The 24708-nt window shown below is 35.0% G+C and overlaps 1 protein-coding gene across 1 annotated transcript in view; it reads right to left on the bottom strand.

The window, feature by feature from the left end:
- LOC107095623 (VPS10 domain-containing receptor SorCS3-like) overlaps positions 1-24708 on the bottom strand; it is an 88042-nt gene that overhangs the window by 48786 nt on the left and 14548 nt on the right. Inside the window, exons 2-6 of the mRNA XM_015391789.1 lie at positions 7346-7413; positions 5183-5282; positions 2326-2484; positions 2142-2215; positions 1219-1283 (exon numbers count right to left, since the gene is read on the bottom strand). Coding sequence (XP_015247275.1) covers positions 1219-1283; positions 2142-2215; positions 2326-2484; positions 5183-5282; positions 7346-7413 — 466 coding nt within the window. The remainder of the gene's footprint in view (positions 1-1218; positions 1284-2141; positions 2216-2325; positions 2485-5182; positions 5283-7345; positions 7414-24708) is intronic.

Below are 24708 nucleotides of genomic sequence, written 5' to 3'. Positions count from 1 at the left end.
TGACATTAAACATGACTTGGAAACTAACTAATGGCAATAAACCAATCAGACTAGTGTTTTTCTAATGTTATATGCTTAATCCAAAGTACTTGTCTGTGTATGTTGCAGAGTTGAAGAGCAATTAAAAATATTTCCAAGTTTTGTGTTTTTGGAAAGTTATTGTTCTTCTTTCAAACTCATTAAGACCTAAACATATTACAAAACTGAGCAAAAAAAGGGAATTTATGAAGTAAGAGTCAAAGAAGTAAGAACTAAAACAGAGAGGTTTAACAATGATTATAAACTTTTTAGTCAGAGAGAACAGATGCATCAGCTTCATTTTCAAATAAATCGATGCAGTGGTGAAAGGTTGTCTCAATGGCCCCCCACTGTTTTGTGTAATGATTTTAATGCCCTTTTCATTATAACTGATAAAAGGGTGATAAATCTGTACATTAATTAGCAGGATTAGATGTTGCACATACCTGAATTTCCATTTACTTTAATTCCATTTGCTAAATGACTTATCCACCCTGGTCTCTTGGCTCCTTCCCTCTTTCTAGGATGATATTTTGGGATGTAACATGTAACATTTTATCAGCAGTTATTTAGGTTTAAAAACTTTTTTATTATGAATACGCTGTGTTGCTTGTCATACTCCATTCTCTAATTTAATATAGATTTTGTTAAAAAAAATTCTTTCTTTTTTTAATAAAAGCTTAAAATTAAAACTTTTAAATTGCTAAGTTGTTATATGTGCACTTGTTCTTAAAATTATTTGAAATTATGTTCTTAGAATTCAAGGCTGCCATTATTCTGACTAGGCTTGTGCACCGTTCCTCCTGCATACTGTAAACAGTTTGAGATATTACTGAGTGAGACAAGAGTTTACATGCTAATTTGGCTTCATATTTTGTTCCCCTCAGAAAGAGAGTCGTATGTCTCTCAAGCAGGAACCCCCTATAATTGGTTTGACAGAATATTCAACAACGTTTAGAAACAGGGGAGCTCAACTTTAGCCAATGAAACACAGGGGATAGATTAAGGAGAGGGAACATCTATCAACCTGCTAAATCTCTGAGTTTTTTTTCCAGGAGACACCTATTCAGCTCTACGAGACTTTAGGGACCAATCTGAGCAGTAGAACAGGTCTCATCTTGCCCGTGACCTCTCTCTAAATGAGAGGCAAAGGGGTCCTGCGGGTCCTGCTACAGCAGTGAACTGAAGTGCAGCACTCACGGCCTTTTGCGATGCGCGTCTCGATGTGTACCACATCTGATTCTCTGTCCAGCCCCATTACCGCCCTTCAGAGAATGGAAAGTGCAGAAGGAAACAGAGGGAACAGGAATAGGGTTTGTTAGATACGAAAAGGATAGATGAGAATTAGAGAAAAAGAAGAGAAAGCTTTGTTGATCATAGCAGCAATGGATGGACATCGCTGTGCTCAGAAACCCATAAAAGTATCTTTTTTTTATCTCCTGTAAATGACTCAGGGTAAAATGTGCAGCAGCAGTGACAATTAATCTCAATTCACAGAGTCATCAACAAAGGAAACAAAAAGGGAAGGGAGGTGACAAAATGTCCACTGTTTCCATAAATACCAACATTGGCCAATGGGAACTGGTTTGAAATTGCAGGCAGCTGCAACAAATTTGAAAAATAACTTTTTGACATAATGTGCATGAAGGAATACTATTGAAGAGCAGAAATAATGCATTGTTTCAGGCTGTGCCATACCAACTGTGCTCCACTAATTTATGAAACATCTGACTGTTCACGCATGTGGAGAGGGTGTCCTCCAACCACCCTCATTTCTTTTTTCATTGAAAACAAGAACACAGTTGGCTGGACACATACCATGCCCAACTGGGTAAACGGACTCATCAATATTCACTGCCTTGTGTCTGCGCAGTAAAGACCACTAAACGACACCAACAACAAAAACAGCATGTTGTGTTTGTGCTTCAGAAAAGAAAGCACAATATTATATCAAGCCTACGTGAGGTGGATGTAATCAGTTTTGAGCTTGACTTCCATGTGGGTAGAGGGTATTTTTGGCAACAGATCATTGGATTCATCGGGATGGCTGTTGAATGAACTTAATCATTTTGATGATATTTAAAGAACACAGCATGTAAAAAAACATAATAGAATAATTGTACCAGTAGAATCTTCCTGGCATCACATTTTCATGGACAAGCTGCCATTTCTTCCCAAAGTCCATTGAGCTGTAGAGCTGAAAAAAAAAATTAAGATGCATTGCTTTAAATACTTAAAGTATGATAATGCTAATGGACTTTAAGTAAAAATGAATGAAAAAAATAGTGGAATTTTCTCTGAACATACCTTGTAATCATGACTATAAGCTAGTACCCAGTTCTCCTGTGCAGGATGGAAGAGGAGGCTCAGGATGTTGAAGTTAATGGGATACTTTTCGAAGCTTGCCCCTTCATCTGAACTGATGAGAACAGCACTCTCTACCTCTGGGTCACTAAGCATCAATATCTAGGTTACAGGAAGCCAAGTGAGAGGATAGAACAATATAAAGGAGCAAACTAGAGAAATCTTGATGGAGCAGATATTAGAAAAAAAAATAAATATAAGGGAACAGTTGCATCTCAATGAATTAGGATATCATCAAATACAATTGTCTACAGTAATTAAAGCAATATAATATATATGTATAATTCTGCTTATTGGTGTTAATAACTGTTACTGAAAACCCCAAAATCTGTCTCTCAGAAATGTTGAATACTAAATAAAATGATGTGTTTTGTTTTACTTAATTAAGGAAAGTTTTTCCATGCACTGTGCAGTATATGTAGTCTATACATGGCTGGGGATCCTTTTGCATTAATTTCTTCTTTATGAATGGTTGCATTCTCGAACTGTATGTTAGTGGTTGCCAAGGTCTTCATTGTTGGGTGTCTCACATTTTTCTCTAATAATACAACACATGGTCATTTAAAAGCAAAAATGCATTCGGCCAAGTAGGCAGGATCTACTGTGAGTCCTGCTGAAAAATAAAATAAAATCAGCATTGCCATAAATCTTTTTATTAAAGAATAGCATAATGTGTTTTTCAAATTATAGATGGATGAGCTAACTGTGGGTCAAACAAATGGAACAAAAAACTATGGGTACCCAAATTATTGCTAACTGGAAAAACCTCCTATTGGACATTAAGCAACTTTGTCCTTTTCTTTATCAAGACTCAGTAGTCTTGAATCTTAAATCAAATGCAGAATTTGTTGTAATCTATATAACTTTAAAGGGGACACCATGCAAAATCTGTTGTTTTTGTATCCTGTAAAAAGATGTACTTGGAGTATGTCTTTTCGTGACATCTTTAGATGCTGTTTGGATCATTTATTATTTATTTCATTCATTTTCTTTTCTCTTTCACATGTTATGTATTACATCACATTTTTCTAGTGTGGAACCGGTGTTCAACTTGAAGGATACCAAAGGAATAAGCAGATATATCTAAATATTTGGTTATTGGATGTATTAATCCACAAAAGTAGTTAAACAGTCCCTGAGCATCAGAAACTCTCAGAATGTGCCTCTTTATTTGACTTTTCATATAAACATGGCTATATCAGTGTGGATAGTCTTCTTTGCACAAAACACTTCATTGGATAAATAGAGTTTCAGTGACATCTGCCCCTATTAAAAAAATAATAAAATGCATGTGGGCTCTTTCTAGATACTTCTGCAACTGGATGGATGGATGGATGGATGGATGGATGGATGGATGGATGGATGGATGGATGGATGGATGGATGGATGGATGGATGGATGGATACATTTATACTTTAAAAGATATCTGAAAATTTTTTTGTAACAATATTAATAGGATTATGACTGCTGTTACAACTTGGGCTGGGTGAATATTTTATATCACAATTTCTTAAAACCCTGTTTACAAATCGCAGAGGGACTCATTTTAATGAGAAACTGATTTCCCCTCTCCAGCCCTTAGGCGTCTGTGAAATGTGCAGAGCTGGTCTGAAACCACCCAAGAGGGAAAGATAGTTGCAGCTAACATGCAGATTCATGCGGGTGAGGAGAATGAAGACCTTTTCCACAGAAACGAAATAGTAATGTCCTGCTAAAATGGACTCTGGATAAGAAAACTTTTAAGGTTTGCTGTGAAAATTTAAAATTTGTTTTTTGACAAAATCATTCAGCTTTAAATGTTCCATGTAACCTCCAAGAGTAAACTGATGGTTTTGATCACTTCACATAACATTTTTCTTGCTTAGACTCTGGCTTTAGCATGTTTGGCTGAATGGAAATTTTGTGTTTTGTTGTCCTCTTCTAACACAAGTTTTGAACCTTTGCTATCAAACAACAAATATTGCGAAAGAGAATGGAGTGTAACTTCCCGCCACATGGAGAGGGGGCAGGATGTGAAGTGCCTTATTTATATTTAAATTCACAGCACTAAAACTAGTCATTCAAAAATACACCTTAGAAAATCAGTCAAATTGATGCCTGAGATACTGCAAAAATCCTAAATTTAGAGCAAAGCCTCACAGTTCTGCTCAATTTAGACCACAACTGAATGTTTTTTCCTTAGCCCAGGCAAGATACTGTATTTCTGGGTTAGTATCTGGTTGTCAAGAGGCTTAGTGCAAAAAAATACAATCGTTATAGCCTATCATCAGCATTTCTTAATGAGTGGTAGTTATTAAATTGTTTCTTTTATTATTATTATTCTTAGGCTGTAGTAACCCCTGTAAATTATGCAAAATGTTCTTCCATTCCCTTTAAAATATATTTTAATTTTCATTGATATATTTTAATATAGAGCTCTAAATAACCAACTTATTTAGCAATGAGCTTCTGTGGGTTACCCTTCTTATGGGTACCGATGAATCTCCTGTGAACAATTTTCAATCAGCAGTTTTCCAATAGTGCTGGTATAAATGACAACAATACATTTTTGCATTAAAAATAAATTTTTTTACAACCCTAGTAAATTAGAAAACCTTCTGAGAAACTGAATTATGTATGCCTATTATCTTTGTGCAATAATATAAATGCTCAAAATAAAAATCCCTGTATAAAACAAATCAAAATACTGTTGCTCCATTGTTCAGGTAAATGGATCATTTAACTTTTGATTATATTCAAATTTATTGAGATGAACCTGTTTGATATCCAGCAGAGGTATAAGTCAAGGGAAAATGCTGACCTTTTGCTTGTTGGTAGGGCAGACATACAAGTAGCTTAAAACTGTTCTTGAGCCCACTTTATCATTGAGTTTGTTGTAAGTGCTGCCATAATCAGTGGATCTGTCAGAAAAGAAAACATTGCATGATTATAAAAAAAAACATTCGAAAAAAAACATTAGATGGAGACTGTTAATATTTGGTATTTTTGGCAATTATCTGTAAATCTCAGTTTTCTTTACAAGAACACCTCTACAGAGAATACCCAGCAATTAGAGATTGATTTTCTGATATTAAGGAAACATTTTGCTTTCAGGTGTGAAACAGATCTGACAAAGGCTGCTGTTGCTTCATATTTCTTCTCTTTCATTGTTGCTACAAAGTGTCATCATCTAATTATCTGGACTCAGCTTTATTTATAAAGACCTAAAAACACTGAGCCTGGTTCTGCTGGAGGTTTGAAGGGATTGCCTTCAAATCAATAAGTCAATGTAATCAACTGATTTTCCTTTGAATCAATTTGACTGTATGATCTGGTGAACTGTAAAGTGCCTTGAGATGATGTGTTGTGAATTGGCACTATATAAATAAGTTGAATTGAATTGCCACAAATAGCTCTACATATCAGGAAAAGTTCAAATTAATTGTACAGTTAAAATTGTATAGTAAATGCTCCTAAATGAAAGGATCTACAAATCTACAAATATATGTTATATATATATATATATATATGGACTTCCAGGATTTGACACATAAAAAAAATTATATAAACAATGAAAAAAAAATCTTTCTGTATAAAAAGACCCAGACCGAATGAATTTAGAAAAAAAATACAGAAGCTTTTAAAGATGCCTTTACATTACTAACTTGGCTCCAGTGACAAATGTGTTTGTCATTCATTGCTTCTTGTTGCTTCTCTCTACAAACGGCCAATCCGTGTTCTCAGTTCTACCTGGGTGGCTCCAAATGTAATTCCACTGAATAATTGGATAGGAACCCACCGACTGCTATTATTGTCTGGGCATTAACTTAAACTATTCCATTTCCTGTAGAGATTTGTTTCAACAAACCAAACAGTAAAAAACATTTGTATTTAAGTGTTAAGTGCTCCTTTTCCGTTGGTGTATCTGTTTCAGACTGAGAAACGTTTGAACGATGTTATTGCAATGTGAAGTTTCTAGTTGAAAAACAAAATGGGACTTGAGGTCTGTTTAGCAAAATCATGCAGATCACCCATTGATCTGCATGCTGCATTTTGCCACCAGTAGAGGCTCAGCAGCTATAGACTTAAATCATTTTAGGTACATGGAAGCACTCTAATTTACTCTAATTTACTTGTTGCTTGCCATTGTTAAGCAGGCCCCTTGATAATGAAATATCTCCATCCAGAAATATGGAATTTCAAAGGGAGTTGAGTCAGGTATAAATGCCTCTGGAGAAACAGACATTAAGTTAAAGCTCTTTACTTAGTCGACTGATTGTCTTTTTTATGTGTATTTCAGAAAGAAATGAATTCCCTGCAGGCTTCTGGAGAGGTGAGAAAAGGCATATGAGAGACAGCACTGGGCTTTCTGGTATAATCCTTAATGAATTCTATTCTTATTTATGATCGGACAGAGCTTTGTAAATCAAACCTTAATACATTTGGAATAAAACTGCTGTGACTATATAGCAGTGATTGAATGTCAATTGCTTCTGAAAAAAAAAGTCACAAATGACAATCGATCAAAAAGTAAATCAGAACGTTTCTAGGTCAGATGAAAAGCACCAGGGATCCAAACATAGAAGCTCTCAAATCAGTCATTCGGTTTATCTTTCAGAAACAGCCTTTCAAAAAGTTTCTTTGCTGATGATGGACAGAAGGTAGAGTCTTTTCTACAAGCTTGCTGCAGTTGCAGTGCTGTTATTTATGGGGCTGCAAGAAGCAGAGAGGAGGATGGTTCAATCTTAACCACTTCAGAACGCTTTATTAAAACATACTTCACCGTGGCTTCCACTGCAACTTGATTGTTCATATCCTAGCAAGGGAAAGCACTATATATCATATTTACAATCTAGCACGATCTCCATGAATATATTATTCTTATTGTTTTTTGTTTTGTTTTTTTTTTTAGAATGGTGCCTTAACCTGTATATATTTAGACTGAAATATCAAAACAGCTATGATTAAATTTAGAAAAACTTACCTCCAAAGCGAGCTCTCTGTAACAGCCCCCAAGTTGAAGTCATATAACTTAGTCAAAATCAGGATCACCTGCAACATTAAAAAAAAAAAGCTGAATTTTTTGTGTGAATTGAACTTTTTCCCACTTTGCTACGTTAAAGTCACAAATCTAAATTTTATGACGAGCAAATACAAAGCTGTGCATAGTTATGTAGTTAACCAAATATGATTTATGCTCCTCATTAAAAGCATGAACCTAGAGAGGGGATTTTTTTTTTTGAATAGCAAATGGACATATCAGTTGGTGACACTAAAGCACTCATAAATATTACTTGCCAACCTGCGTAGAAGAACAAGAACACTTTAAGGATACCTACAGTCATTGATGGCACAAAAGTATAATTAAAATGATGAATCACAAATTTTGCTTAAGGTAAAGTTTTGCCTACAAAGGTGATAATAAACTTTATGGTTAACATTGAGTTGAATGTCAATTACTACATTTCAGTAAATGCTTATGGATTCTAATGTAAAACTTTTGATTTTATTCAGTTTATTTATATAGCACCGATCCGCATCACATGTCATCTCAAGACTATTTACAAAAACAATTCAATCAGATCATACAGACAGATTGGTTAAAAGTGTTCTATCTGAGAAACCAAGCTGTTTGTATAGTGTCATTCACTCCTCCTTGATGAGCACTTAACGAGAGCAGGCATTCATTTGCATTGACTCTGCAGTGATTCCTCACACCAAGCATGCAGCGATAGCAGAGGGGAAAAACTCTTTTTGGACAGAAATAAACCTCCAGTACAACCAGTGTGAGTGGCCCTCTGCCGAGACCGACATGAGATTCAAGGGGACAGAAGAAAATATACCAAAGAAACAGAAGAACGGACTCACACAAACTTTCCATGTTAGAAAATTAAGTAAACCAGCCCCTTAATAATAGAAGTCATTGTTGCAAGTCACTTTAATGTAGCACCTGATGAAAATCAGGACATGTTTCCATTGTCATATTTCTCATTATCCCAACTAATCACAGATTACTCTGGTTCTCTTGACCTTATTGACATTTGTTGCAACCTCAACCCAGGAAAAATAAAATAAAATCATTATACCTGGAGCAACTTAGAAGGTTCCCAACACTCACGATTATTGGTTGGTCTTTGTAACTTCCAGCTGCAATATATTTCCTTCTCTTACTGATCACTGTGCTATAACAGCCTCCCCTCATTACAGATTAATAGAACCAAGAATAACAAAATGGAAACTTAATGAAAACCGTTTAAATAATGCTAACTTACAAAAGATCTAACTAATTTATGATAGAAACAAGAAATGTAGATGACTTATCTCTTACTAGTAAATGAGAATGGTTAGAATTTAATATTAAGAAAGAAAAAAAAACTGATGGCAAATTCAAGGAGACAACAAGATATAATTTCCTAAACTAACCCTCGGTTCACTCCAACTAAATCAGGAAAATCTGGATTAAACCAGCTTTGATCCGAACTATAAGAACTTCACATACAAAGAGCAATTTATGCCTTTTTCTGTTTAGGTACCAAGTGGAACTAGGATGTCTGTACAAAAATCAGTTTTCTTGTTGTTGTTTTTTTATTTAGAAAAAAGTACACTAATTATAAAAAAAAATAAATAAACTAACTAACTACTACTAACTAATTGAAGATCAAAATGGCATTAGCAGCAATGTCTTACAAAACCCCTCATATTTACCAGTATTCTAACTAAGAATCTATCTCCTTTTTTCTTTAGCTCTACTTAAGATAGAATCTGATAAGAAGATAGACATTTTAAAGACCCCATTGAATCTAACATCACTTTGATTAAACTTGACAATAATCCCATCTAGACCAGGTTGTACCAGATTGCCAGTTTTTGGAAATCAAGTTTGGGGAGTTTAGTAAGTATAAACATCCACTTTCAAGACTTATCTGTTTTTGTCATTCAATTTTTACTTTATAAAAGGTTATAAAGCTGCCCAATTCAGTGTTACCTAATTTGGATAAATAAAACTCACTACATAGACAAATCACAACAAGTAACCAATTGAAAATAGAGTTTTAAATGCTTTAGGTATTATTGTATTTCCCCAGCCGATCTATATCATATATTACATTTTTTGAAATTAACTTTTTTAAATTATTTATTGAAATTGCTTCAAAGTTTCATCTTGGAAGTTAACAGGGTAAAAAATGTGCCAAGAAATCGAATTATTTACTTTATACAGATGGAACGGTGTTATGATATGTTGACTTCATAAAGAAGTATTAAAGGTCTTATATAATGATTTTCTAAAGCAGAACCAACAACTATTGACTGAGAACTTGCTCCCCACTTTTTTTATTTTACTGCCTCATTCCCACTGAGCGGCTTTGTTTTACTGGCAGCATGGCGGCCTTGTGGCAACTCATATATGAGGATATGGGATCAAACCATTTTGCAAAAACAGAAAGTAGGAAACACACCAAAGCCAGGAGGAGTTTGTTACTATTTCTGTTATGGTTCTGTTTGTTGGATTAGTAGGAATGCCTCTATCGTAACAGAACAAATACATACAGGCCTTCTCATTAAAACTATTTTGAATGCAGATGTTTATTAACATACAAAACATTTACATTTGTCAACTTAAGCTAAAGAGGTTCAAGAGGTTACAGATAATAATAAATAGAGAGCCTTTTGGGAGCAGGAAGAGTCAGAATAGTCACATCACTAATGGACAACCTGGACTGTTATGTCTTATGGTATCTTAACAATGAGATAAATATTTGCTAATATTACCACATATTGCAATCAGCTGGAAAAAGAGTGTCCCACTTATTGGGAGGAGTTGCATTTTAAATAGGTTGTCGATCCTATGCCACTGTAGTTTTTGCTGTCTTTTTAGCCTTTTAATATTTTGAGTACAAGCAAATCTCAGTCTTCCATTTCTGTTTTGAAAACAACTATATTTTTGTCAGATGTACTTCCCTGGCTTGTTTTGTGCTTTCATCTCAATTTTTAAATAAATACAGTCTAAATTACTGTTGACAAAATATGAGGGGAAAGGATCTAAGAAGAAGAACCAAGGGGTTGTAATTAGATAATTCGGGACAAACCCTATTAAGAATCATCACAGTGTTATGCTGGTACAATGGCTAATATATTACAGCATCTTTAAATGTATGATCATAAAATAGAGAAGGTAACACAATGTTTTGGCTTAGTTAATGAGTCTAATTTCTTATATTTTTGCGTGCTGATTCAATACGTTTTGCATGTAAAGTGATAACACTCTAGGCGTCTATTTGAACAGTTGCTGGTGTGGTTTAAATCTCGTTGCTGCATTTATATTTTAAAAAGTGAAAATATTGCCTTTTCCTTTTGATGAAACTGCTCATGTTAAAATTGGTTCATGTTGAGGTAGGAATTGTTGTTTCCATCATTTTGCGGTGTATATTATTGGAATATGCATTATGCATACATGTACATTGGTAATTGTTGAGCACGTGTGTGGAAACACTTTTTTTTCTAGCAAACGTGCTGAAGTCCTTTATTTAGAATTCCCTTGGAATGTAAGGGTATTTAATACAAGCATTTTATTGTGACCATCTATTACCCTGACCATTGTTATAAAGTACTGTAAATTTAAGTGTGAATTTAAATTAGTAAGTAAATAGCTAACTAAATATATTTATTGAAGCTTGGGACTTCAATATGTCAAAAAATGTATTAAATTATTATTTACAATTCAGTCCTAATAAATAAGATTAATAATAAAGTGCTCATATTGCCAAAATTATACATGGACAGCACTTGTTTGGAACATTTCTTCACAAATATAACCCATTTTCATACGTCGGTTTTCTCGAAGACAAGAAAATGTTGTTTTGTTATAATGTATCAGCCTACAGTTTGTGGGCTTTTGAAAGAAAAAAAATCCTGTGGGGTGTCAAGTGTTCTGTCTGTATCTCATGTGGAATGATACCCACTCAACAACAAAATCTGAACATAATTGCTCAGTGAGCAGGAGAAGATATAGAGTACGCGGATGAATAGCTCCTCTTTATAGTTTTTTGATTTTCCCTGAATTTTCAAAGGTGCAATTTATCATTGATAAAAAATAGGAGTATTATTTTATTGAGGTCACATATGCCATTAGACTTTTGCCGTGTTCTTTGTGGTTGGTAGAGCAAATGTTTCTGGGGAAACAAAAACACTGTCCATAGAAGCATGCACAGGCAAAGACAGCAGAGGGTCTGCAAATACATCTTTGCCACTTTGATAACATTATAAATTAATTCCAATGTGAATGCTAGCTTCTCTACGCTGGGTAGGTAGTGTAGAGGGTTTGGGGCAGGGCAATGAGAAGGGATGGTGTATAATAACCATCAAGGGACGTAAAACATGATATAATATGATGATTTCCTTTTTTAACAGAAACCATGAAATACAAGTCAAAAGCTCAATTACAGTGAGTTTAAACACATTAACCTCATGGGGACCCATGGAAGGACTTATTAAACTGTGAAAAGCTGCACAGACTCAGAGGAACAAAAGACACGTCACAAAGCCTGCTTTGGAAATGTTAAAAACCCAATTGACCCACAATTTAGCCATCAAACAGACACTATGCATTGCTGAGACTATCTGCATTGCAGGTTAATTAACCAATCACACAGAGAGATAAGCATTTGCATAACTAAATGCACCATGTCTGCAAGGTCCAGCGTAGAGTCGGAATCAATTTGGAGAACAGACTTAGTTAAATGGCTGTGATGCCGGGCCTAATTGCCTGCTTTGAAAAATAGATACCAGAGAAAAACTCTGCCAAACTGTTGATCTTTTGTCTGCTCTGTTCTTCATTTTTGCTTATAACAGTGACTAAGTGTCATGGGACACTATGATACTATAAGGTAAATTGAATCTGTAATTGATTGTATTAGTATCAAACTAGTAACACTTTGTTCTTTACTAAAGAATCAAACACAATATACTAAATGGGTATACACCAAAGAGACTCATAAATCATAAGACAAAGCAAAAATAAACAAAAATGGAAAATAGTTTTGGGTGTTTTTACCCTTTTCACTCACCATTCTGATTGAAAATCATGCTCTTGAAAATGAATTAATGTTAAAGATCCTTCATATTGTTTTTTATTAGATTTTACACAGTTAAAGGGAAAAAATTGCTTTGCAAGTGAATGCAAACATGGAAAGACAAAACAATATTTTTTGCTGATCTGTAGTGTGTAGTATGTATTTGTTTTTGTTTTTTTAATATGTGCAACATGTAGATCTTTTTTTCTTTTTTAGTTATTTTTACAGTACATGAAGAACTACTGAACTTATTTTAAGATTACACATAAATAGGTGAATCAGTTTCACATAGAATTACCTTAGGGTTAGGATTAGGATTCACTCGGTGGTAACAACCTACTGAGCCTATTGGCATCATCCAACTGCTAATAACGACCATTTATTGGGACGATAACATCCAAAGTGGCTATAAACAGCCACTTAGTATTTACTGTGTAATTGAAGACAGAATTAAACTGAGGAGGAACCCCATGAGATCTATTAGAACAATGTTTTTTTTTTTCACTTCATCTTCACCTGCTGCCAGATGATTTCCCCAAAATAGATACATTGATCCACTACCATTCAATCAATAAACCCCTGTAATGTTATTTATTAGTTTGACTTAATATGTATTTTTGATATCTGAAAAAAAAAAAAATTCCTTGTCCAAAATGACAATTTCAAACAAAATTTCATTCTTCACATCTAGAATATATATTCTGGATGTCTAGAAATCAATTTCAGATCTCCATATTCCTGTTCCTACTGGTCAGCATTTGTATTATTTTGACGATGAAGAAATGTATTTCAGATATCATAAATACATTTTCTGTCAAGTTGTTAAATGTCAAAATGGCCACTTAAAATGTTTAAACATTTCTGGTACAAACGAGATTTTTCACTTTCTGAAATTCAGTTTCTGCCACAAAAAATAACTTAAAACCTCTGTTTTTATAGTTCTGACTAGGAACTGAGAGAAGAGAGTGCTTTTTATAAATGTAAAAACAGCCTGCCACGTCATGTAAACCTTCACATTAACTTGAGCAGCAATGTTCTCCTTCGCGTCTTCCTCTCCTTTGCAGCTGTAGCGCTGGTCATCTGTCTTTTAAACACACTTTCCATTGGGGTGAAATAGACACTTTGTGTTGCCTGTCGTCATGGTGACTCGTCAAAGCTGGGCTCCACTCATAATGACTTCTAATACTTGTTATGCACGTGTTCAACTCCGAGTACCCCTACTTACGATAGAGTTAATTGAACTAATTCACAGCAGCTTTTGTGAAACAGAATTCAGAGTTCCCGGCCTTAGGCTAGATCATTTTGAAGTTGAGAATTCTAATCTGAGTTTGTTAAACCTGCTTATTGAAATGGATCCCAGGATAATAACCTTAAACCAAGCCTGCAATAAAAGAGTTTAGATTCATGCTTTTCAGCTGTGGTACAAGGACCACTAGTGGTGCTAAGGTGGATTACAATCATACCCTAAAGAAATTTTGATAAAGTATTGTAAGACATCAGAATTTGCAAGCAGAATTTTTATGTTAACAGCCAATACCAGCCATAAAGATAAGCTGTGAGAATGCACACATTTTACTAATATAATCTAAAATTATTTAAAAGTGAAATGAAAGACATGGGCATGAAATAAAATTCTGATGGCTGGAATTTTATTTATCCATAAATACATAGAAATTAGATTTTTTTTTTTTATGTTGTATCACGTGACTTGGCTGGTTAAAAACTTTTAGTTTCCATAATGCTGAGTTTACAGTACAGGTAATATTGCTACATAGCAAAATAAAACTTTTGAGTACAAAATAATGTAACATTGATTCACTTACTTTATCAAGACTACTTACAGTAAAGGGTATATAGCAAGAACTTTTACTTTACACCTAAAAATTAAGTGTCACACTTATAAAGTTTGTTATTTGGGCAACTTATAGTTTACTAAAACAGGAGTTCTTATGAATACCTTAAGAACCTCTCAGCTACCATAATAATAATAAAACCACTGACACATTACTTGGTCTATTTATATATGTTGAATTGCATTCAATTTCCCCATTGTGGGACAAGGGATTTTTTAATTTTTTAATTGTATTCTATTCTATTCTATTAATGACAACAGTAAAGAGAGGGCGAATTATTTGGTCTAAGAAATCCTATTGAATCATAGGATTATCATAGCATGTATTTACCTGGTAATATTGAATTATGCTCATAAGTTAAAATACTCTTACAGAATATTAGATTATTATAATATTAGAGTTCTGGCACTCATGATTATTGCTTGGGTGAGAACATTTATCATAAAATAATTGTTTGTTAAAATCATAATTATCATCATTTAGCATCAGAAATGAAATACCTTTTTATCTGTCTCTGGTTTCCTGAACTCCTCTGTTGCCCCATGCAAGGTCAACTTTGTCTTTTATTTTGGATCAATTTAATGCTGGAAAGTATAAATACTGTACAGGCATACCTTCCAGGCTAAATGGATATTTTTATGCAGTGTTTTCTGATAACTTGCTCTTGGCATCAATTTATGAGCAATCAAAGTATAAGCTATCCACTACAATTATGAACAATAGTATTTACGCTTCATCATTAGCCTTGCTGATTCCTCTCCAATTGTAGCATTTTATTGATGTTTTCCATAGTGTCAGATTTTGGTGCTGTAACCACAAACAACTTTAGCCCTTCTTTGGGGCTTGTTGTTTAGCATAGTAATATCTTTCTTTGAGCAACTTGCCCATGTGGTCTATTTATATATATTGAAGTAGATGAACAACATTTTTTCTTGAGTACTGGATGTTAAAAACAGGAAGGCCTAGACTTTTATTTGCATCCAAAATATATTTGGTCTTTCTGCCTGTCCTTCCACAGGCTCTGTTCTTTTTACACTTTTTCAACACTGCTGAGTTGCATTTCCTTTTCCCCTTTTTACATCCTTTCCTCAGTTTTGAAAGTTCACCTGCCTTCTCTTAAAGATTATTTGAAAAAAATTTTTTTTTTTTCCCAAATCCAGCAACATCAATGTCTCAGTGGATGAGACATACATGAGTTCATTAGTAGTTCAAAAACATAACATTTTTCAAACACATACTAACTATAAGAAATTAGCTATAAGATTTTAGGTGAGAATAGTTCATGTTAATAGCATCTAAAAAAATGTCAAGCACATAAAGGTAGCTTCTGTTATCATGACATACATAAACCTACAATTAAATATAAGCAACAGAAAAGTATTGTATTATCATTCATATTTTGTAAAAACGTCAAATAATTTCTACCAGAAAAATTATTTTAATATTCAAATTTCTCAGTTCTAGGCCCATCCTCCCTCCACTAACCACAGAACACATGCAAAAGACCTAATGGCATACATGAGCTAAATACAACAATCAACATTAAATTGTTCCCTCTTTATTTTTGTTTACTGAGATTCATTTCTTACTTCTCATCTACTTGGGAAGTAAATCTCTTCATAACACAATCTCATCAGTGAGACAACCTTTAAATTGCTTTGAGATGTCTGTTATGTACAGTATGTTTTGTTCAATTCCTATGTACCCATGTGTTCAACTATATCTGCCCAATGAAAGAGAAATCTGAATATCCGAAAAGAGAGAATACTGAAATAAAACATAAAAGATATTAGTATTAAATGTATGCAAGAACATAGTTGTGCAAATAAAGCTCTCATCAGTTTGTGGTTTGCTTTACCTAGACAGCCATATGCTTTTCTGAAGCCATGTAATAAACCCGGAAATTTAGAAGGATTATTTTCACTTTGGAATTTGGTACAACTACCAGTAATAATAATCATAATAATAATTTAACACTTATTTGTATGTGATGAATTTGATTATATGTGTGTTTCTATGCCCTTTTTAAAATTGTCTTTCTCTGTTTTATAAAGTGCTTAAATAGTTAATTCAAAATGTTTAGCTGTAAAAATGAGAAACCATAAATCCTGCTTTATGCTTTTCTGAAATCTCTGGTTATTTTGTGTTTCACACCTCTGGGCCACTGCACCCATATGACAGAACTGAATGACAAAAATCTTCTTGACACCCTGACTATAACTGCCACTAAAAGCTTTCCCTTAACTATTGACACATGCTTTTCTATTTGGCTCATTAACAAAAGCTGACCCAATGGGCCTGGGTCAATGAATGCATCTCTTTGAGCAAAATATTTAGGCATTGATGACTGTTTGGATTATTTCTTCCCAGGTGGGTACATCATTCTGTGTTCCCATGTCTTTAACTTTACGGATAGGCTAAGCATCTGTGATTAAGTCAGTAGGGAGACATAACTCCATACATGCAAATGTTTAGACCAGCATGAAGAGCACAGGACCTGCACACTGTGGTGTTTCACTAATTCTACTGAATCCTGGCTTTTAAAATTGCATTTAACGCCAAACCGGAATAATCCTCACTGCAGCCTTGCTTTTCTTCAAGCATTGGTTCCAAATAAACACAAAAAGGCGTTCCGAATTATTTAAGGCCTTCAAGGTAAATACAATTCTCCATGCATATCATTGCTCACTTGCATACATGAAATTAAGTAAGAACCCTGGAAGGCCAAAAGCAGTGCATTTATTCATGTTTATGTTTTATTGATGTGAGCAAAGAGAGCTTTGCCTCAGGAAACTCAACCAATCATTTTTCAGATTGGCTCTCACCCTCAAAGTAGTTAGGTTTAGTCATCCTTTATTCCTTGCGTTCTATTCATTTTACTTTATTCATTTCTCCATTTCCCTTCCACTCTTTCAGGCACTCCTTTTTTTTACTTTAAAAAATATTAAAATACATGATTTTTTCTTTAGAACATGACAAGGCACATTAGAATCTGAACTGTTCGGGCATGCAAACGGATAGCTGACTGAACAGCCTCGACACTTAATGTGATAGTGCTGTAGTATCATTATGATGTTCTGGGTCAGCTCAAAGAAACCATGCCATTTACACACAGCCTCACACACTCTGGTTGCACAAATGTTGAGGCATGTAACATATGCTGTCACACTGTTGGACCAAATCATGTTTCAACAGATCCCATATCAATCAATTTCTGGACAAAAAAAGAGGTAAGATCCTGAAACATTAAGGTGCTTCAATGGGACGTGAGAAGCATCTTGACAATATACCGGCATGCAGAGGATTTTTCTGCACAGCCCAGAATTTAGACATGAATCATCACTGTTCTGTACTGCAATATGGCTATTAATAAAATGAAACAGACTGTTGCTGCACATCAGCACAGTAACCCTGCACTCTCTAGCACCAGGCTTCAAACAAAACCTGTTGCTTACTCAGCCTTCTTTAAAATATCATGCACACCTAAAATATTGTTTCTTTCTAATTAGCTAGAGGAGGGAAGAAAAAGAAACCCCGTAATCTAAACATCATCATCATCATCTCCAGACTTCTTTTCTTTTTTGCATCGGAATAACAAATCACAGGAAGAGGAAGCTTTCTCAGAAATGTGAAGAATACAGCAGCTTTCATGTAGCTCCAGCACTCTTTTTGAATATAACCAGCGGGGACAACTGAGGAAGCTAAATTAATTTCCAAGGGACCGCCAAAGTTGACGGCAGTGAACAGTGTAAGGCTCCCTGTAATACAACAGCTAATAGCTGGGCATGAATGACACGCACGGTGTCGACACAATATGTTTTACAGTCTGCTTATGAAAAGTTTCCTGCAAGAGTTACCCATATTTACACTCTCATTAAAACAAATAGGTAAGGTTGAATAGTATACTATGAAGACAAGCATGCAGCAAGGCTTCTCCTGGGAGTTAACCCTGTCTATTCATATCTTCTAACCACAGCCACAATAGCAACATGTCTGACAAGTAACTGAAAGGCATCATATGTATTCAGATTTATGAGCCAAATTCTACACAGTTTTGACACATTTTCTTGACAGCTTTGGGAATGTTAGAATCTCGAAATTTTTTGTTTTTCACTTATTTTGATAAGTTTTATTAAAATGGGTTAGTATAAAACTACAACGACATGTTATGTTTTTCATTGTACTTGAATGCAAGTAAAAGAAAGATGTTGAAGTAAAAAGATACATGGTCTGCTTCTCTGCACAAGGTAATTTCTACTAAAAACCAATCTTAAAATTGTATTATTTAATTGATTGTAATTGTATTATTTAATTGATTGCATCTGAGTACAGATACAGCGGGTCAGGCAGAGGTTGGTTAGAAAACATAGGCAACAACAGCATTGTGAAATTGAAGGTATGCGTTTGTCATAAAGTTGTTGAGAATTTGAAACTAGTGTGAGGTTATAAAAGTTGTCCTTAGCTTACAACATCCTATAAAGCCAGGTGTGAGCCCCTGTAAACATGCAGAAGAGGGTCAAAATGAAACTTTCTGTCCTACATAAAAAACACCCTGAATGTATTATTTCCTACCATATAAGGCAACAGGGTTATGCCAGGAAAACAATCCATAGCAAATAAGCCAGATCAGAAATAATCCATAATCTCACTGAGAATGTTTAACAAGACTTAGCATTTGTTGTTTGTAGACACTCTTCATTCAATGTAACCAAGCTTTAGCTTTTCCATAAAGAAGAACGGGTGAGAATCTCAGTTTTTAGAAAATATATATGATAAAAGTTGCGAGTTGGAGTTTAAGGTGGTGTCACAGGGGGAATGTCAAGGGACCAAAGTAGAATTTGCCATTCGTTGTGAATGTACCTTAAAGCAGTTCCGAGGAACTTTCAGTTTTGGTCAATTTTTTCTTCCCCCAGTGGACGAATGCTGTAATTTTTTGCTTGAAGGAAGACAGTATTTTCCATGAGGACCACAGGCTATAGCATGGTAAAATCCTGACCTCCCAGTCACCTGAAGTTGGATTGAACTACATTTCAGTTTCCAGTTGCTGTGTGAAAGATGAGGTAATGAATCCAATTGTTGTAAATCAATGTTTTATGATGATGTTGAAAATAAAAAATAATTAACTTTGGTTTTGTACGTATTTCTGCTCCGCCAACTCCCCCTTTCCAAATCACCAGACTCATCAGCGACTAATGTGCTGACAAGTTTAGAGCCTTGAAACAGATAAATGTAAAGTTATGTTTGATAACCTCCCAGTTAACACACATACAGTATAGATCCCAGCAGGAAGCAACATTGCCTGAATGTCAACCCTGCACAGTTTGCACAAATATACAGTCTCTCAGGGAAACTTAGTCGCACCAACCTCTGTCTCTATAACGAATGGGGAAAATGACATACAGTATGCTGTAGAGCAGTCTGCACATTTGAAGTTGTTCTGTTTGGCAGGGTTACTGCAACCCTCCTCTATGTTGCTTAGTGCTGGTGAAAGTTATACAGACCCTTTCAGGCCATGACAGAGGTGTCCTTCAACTAGTTGTAAGTTGGTGTATAATGACAAAAGGTATGAAGATATTTTATTGAGGTTGAACAGTCACTAGGTTTTGGTTTAAAAGGTGTCTCTACACTATTGTTGTAAACCAAATATTCAAATTCAGAATACAACACAAAGTAGTTGCAAGTGTTGTCTGTAACGTGTTACCACAACATATTACATTCAGCATTAATGTAGTAATATAACATATTACAAACTGTATTTTGGTAATATTATTAGAGTGGCTAAATTGGATCATGTGTAACAATCTGAGCTGAACAACCAACAGTTAATAGCCTAAATAAAGAGGAGAAAGAAGCTGTTGTGTTTTTTTTTTTTTTTTTTCCAGGAGAAGATGGCTTTAAAACAACAGAAGAAGAAAAAGAAGATGGTTTTTAAACTACAACTTGGCTCCAAGTTGCTGTATTCCCAGTATTTTGAATATGTCACAGAAATGAATAAGAACATCACAGTAGGATGCAATGGGATGCAAATGAACTGTCTATGACTAAAAATAGCAAAAGTAACCTCAAGAAACACCTGGAGAGATTGCACAGCAACCTTACGCTAGAGGCAAAACGACCTCTTACCAGCAAGAAGTCGGCAGATGGTGAGAGCAAATCTAAAAACCAAAAGTTGTATTTCTCCAGGCCAAAGGTTAAGATGTCTGACCCAGGAGAAATATGAAGGCTGGTGGCTGATATGTCCTGGAGGATGTGCCTTTTTCTACAGCTGAGTCACGGGGCATTTCAAAAGCTCATCAGCAAAATCCCTGTTCAACCAAGAGAAATCCTGTCCTGTTGTTAATGTATAAACAGATTGTTCATTTAACAATAATAGTTTAAACTATTGTAATATTTTATTTCATGGAAAAGTTACTTTTCTATTCTAAAATATCTCATTCCTCTTTTATTTTAAACAAAAAATATTATCACAACTACATATGTATTCATATTGCCACTCACTGGTCAAACCACACCCACCAAAATAGATTAGTGTTTTCAGATGTGTAGACCTTTAAATTGTTTTTTGAATTTGTTAATTAATACCTAACCTTAATTTCCATAATTGAATGATTAATAAAATTTGAAATTCTAATAACAAAAAGGTTTTCCAAATTGTTTGACATTTGAAGACATAAAAAGTAACTTAATAGTTTAGATTAGTAACAACTTACTTTTGCTCAGCAGGAACTGTGTTACTAACTTTTAAGCAACGTTGGCAACTCTGGTAGTAGCATAAATACTGTGGTGATAACATAGCCATTGTTTGCTGTGAAACTTCTGATGATTCTATTTTTAATATTGTAAAATACAGTTCACGCAAACACTTGGAAATAGAGCTCCATAATAAGGTTTTTTATTTTGACCTGAAAAAACTAACTCAATCATGGCTAACCTTCAAATAATGGCTTAAAGTTATACAATGTAAGTCATTTTTTTTATGAAACATCATATAGATATTGTTCCTCACAATGCTTTCCTGTGATATTGTCATTCTGAATGACAATATCACAGGAAAGCATTGTAACATTCAGCAGTAGGGTAGCTGTGACTAAGTTAAACAACGGTATAAGATCAAATACTTAGTCTTATACCGTCACAGCTTGTTGGGTTAAAAAAGGGACAAAGCAGGTCCATCACTCTCTCCAGACTGACATTTTGAGCTAGCAACAACATAACCAGACTTAATTGAAGTACTTACAGATAATTAACTTAGAAACAGAAAATGGTAAGTTTGTGCTGTTTATGGTTTTATTCTCTTTCTGTCCTATTACATTGTTACTTATTTTGTTATTTGATATTTGTATAGTTCACATTTTACTAGTCAGCCTGTAGTCTCACATCTTATCACTACTTAATACCCGCATCCTGGACAGGTCGCCAGTCTATCACAGATTACCTCCATCCATTATGTTAAATTAGAATTAGACTTAGACTAAATCAGGCATACACTGTACAATTTTTTGCTATTCTTGGGCCGATTGTTGTGCGTCTGTCGTGTAGTGTACAGGTGGTAATGAGGCGAGATAAGCCTCTCACGACCCCTTCCCGATCAGGAATCGTAAGGTAGGGAGAAAATCAGGCATGTTTAAAATTCAGTCGGCCCTCGTCAGGTAGTGGGCAAATTGATCAGTGCGCATGCGCAAACAAGAATTTCTCCCTCTCAGACGAAAACACAGAAGCATGGTGGAGGTGTGAGTTAAATGGTGTTCTTTCTGTAAAATTGACAGACTGTAGTAGCCACTTTTGCTCAGCCATCTCTTTGTCCAAATACTACAATGCCTTTTTAGGGCTTTCAGCACACACAATATTGCACAAATTGTCCAGGCAGCACGTTTTTCTCTAGTGAGCTTCATATTTAACAGGATGCACCAACACTTCCATGTTTTCCTCTTCTACTCATTTGGCTTCCAAATAGATGAGTCTGTGGTGTCATCTGCAAACTTCACAATGTATTTGGTGGTGAACCTGGAGACACAGTCATGTGTCATCAGGGTGAACAGCAGAGGGCTCAGGACGCAGTCCCTTAACCATGGAGTTGAACATATTTGCATTAGGCCATATTTGTTACAGATTAGGGCTGTACAGTGGTGCAGTTTGTTGCAATGTTGTCTTGCAGCAAGAAGGTATCAAAAGTTCAATTACCAGCCTGTGGTCTTTCTGCGTGAGGTTTGCATGTTCTCTCCCATGTATGTGTGGGTTTTCTCTGGGTACTCCAGCTTCCTCCCACAATCCAAAACATGACTGTTTATCGCCATCCCTAAATTGTCCTTAGGTGTAAGTGTGTTCCCATGGTTGTATGTCTGTGTTGCCCTGTGACAAACTGGCAACCTGTCCAGGGTGTACCCCACCTCTTGCCCATAGACTGACAGAGAGCAATGTAGCTTAAATTGGGTTGATTTTAACCAGTCATTTTTACAGAACAGTTTTAGCTTTAAACAAGCATGTCATTTTTTTATTGTAGAAGCTTTAGACTTATTCATAATAACGTGCATTTCAGAACTGTGCGTTGAATTTCTATTATTGATCAATGAGAGCAAATCCTTAAAGATGGAAAACAATCCATGATTTTAACAGGTCTCTTTTTAAAAGAATTTAATTAACATAAACAACTTAACTTATTGACTGAGTTCATCTTTAATGACTTGGAGTGAAGATGATTATTTAAGAATACAGATGGTTTGTTACAGTTCAAAAGAGGTTTGGATGTGCAGGATGTCAAAGATTGCCATTGTTGAATGATTTTATCCACACTATATTGACTAGCTTTAATTAAAGATGTATATTGTAACAATTTATGGAATCATCTGCAATTGCGATCCTTTTTTAGGAGTAAGACAGAAAACAAATTGTTAGAGAGTTTGTGTTTGTACCATGCTATGGCTAAATTTCTTTGATACTAACAAATAATAATAAATTAAATTATTTTACTAAAGCATCAAATTACATTTTGATGAATGACGAAATTATAACTAGGAGGAAATCATCAAATTTGGATATAATTGAGGCAGATCCATAGCAGTTTCTAGTTTGTTTATATTACATCAAGGTGTGTTATGTTCAGTTTTAACCACTCAGGCATTTGTAAAAAAAACACATCCTCAGTTATCTAAAAAAATAAAAAATAAACACTTGTCATCACTTACACTGAGAATGCAATCACTCTAAAGAAGTGTCAAGTGCTGCTTAATGTGTCTACAAGAAATCCTCAGTGGCTCTCACCTCTTTGAATGGCTATTGGATGCTTCATGAACTGCCTGATAACATTATGTGAACCCAGTTATGCACTCATACACTTGACTACCTCTTCTTAGACTTAGACTAAGACAACTTTTATTGTCATTTTGTATACATAGAGTGTATACAAAAAGAAATTTCATTTTGTACAGCTTTCAGACAGTAAATGTGCAGCAGTGAAAGGACTATTTCCATTCCATAAATTGCAGGACTGATCAAATGTAAACTGTGGGAGAAATAAATCATGGTGTAAAAACGCATTGATATGGAAGTTTAGAGCATTTCAAGACAAACATACATGGTGCAAATGTGCTGTGTTTTGGTTTGGTGTTATCAGTGTGATGCAAAGTCTATGACCTGATTTAGGGTTTTTACAACAGTCAAGCAGTCTGATAGCAGTGGGCAAAAAGCTGTTGCAGAATCTGCTGGACATGCAGCGGATGCTGGGAAGCCTCCAATTGCTAATTGTTAACCAACTTTTTTAGGTACCTAATGTGTTTCTTGTCAATATCTCTGTCAAATTACATCTTTGATATTTTCATTAGCCTCTTTAGCATTCTTAATTCTGGATCTTGATTGGCTTTAATTTTTAAAACCAACTACAAGTGACATTTTTATCTACAAATATGCATCTCTGCACATTCAAAATAACCTCAGTCTAACTGTTATTTCTGAATTTTTGTTGGGCCTTTTTAGAAGGTCTTTCTGGTCTTGTAGTTTACAGAGACCCATCCAGTTAAAACATACACAAGTATTCTTTAGCAGTTTCAGCTAATGCTGGGTATACACTGTATGATATGTTCAATTGCAGGGTTTAAAAGTTCACAGCTCACAATATATGTTCTTACACTGTATGGCCCGATACTCTGATACAATCTACCAGCCCAGACTGCTCGTCCAAAAACCACAAGGCGGAATCAGCGCCGAGAGATGCTGGTCAGACTTGTCAATCTGGAAAAAGGAGAAGAACTCCGTTGTTCGCACATAAGCAGTGCGTGAGGTTCTGGTAAATCGGCTCGTAACTCTGCTTCAAAAGCAGGATTTGCTAACGAACATCTTATGACGGCCGACTGGATTTGAAACTTGTTTTATTTTCTCCCGACCTTATGATTCCTGATTGGAAGGTGGTCTTGAGAGGCTGATCACCCCTC

Source organism: Cyprinodon variegatus, unplaced genomic scaffold, assembly GCF_000732505.1.
Source record: "Cyprinodon variegatus isolate N-32 unplaced genomic scaffold, C_variegatus-1.0 Scaffold560, whole genome shotgun sequence".
Classification (NCBI taxonomy): Eukaryota; Metazoa; Chordata; class Actinopteri; order Cyprinodontiformes; family Cyprinodontidae; genus Cyprinodon; species Cyprinodon variegatus.
This window is presented reverse-complemented; position numbering and strand designations above follow the sequence as displayed.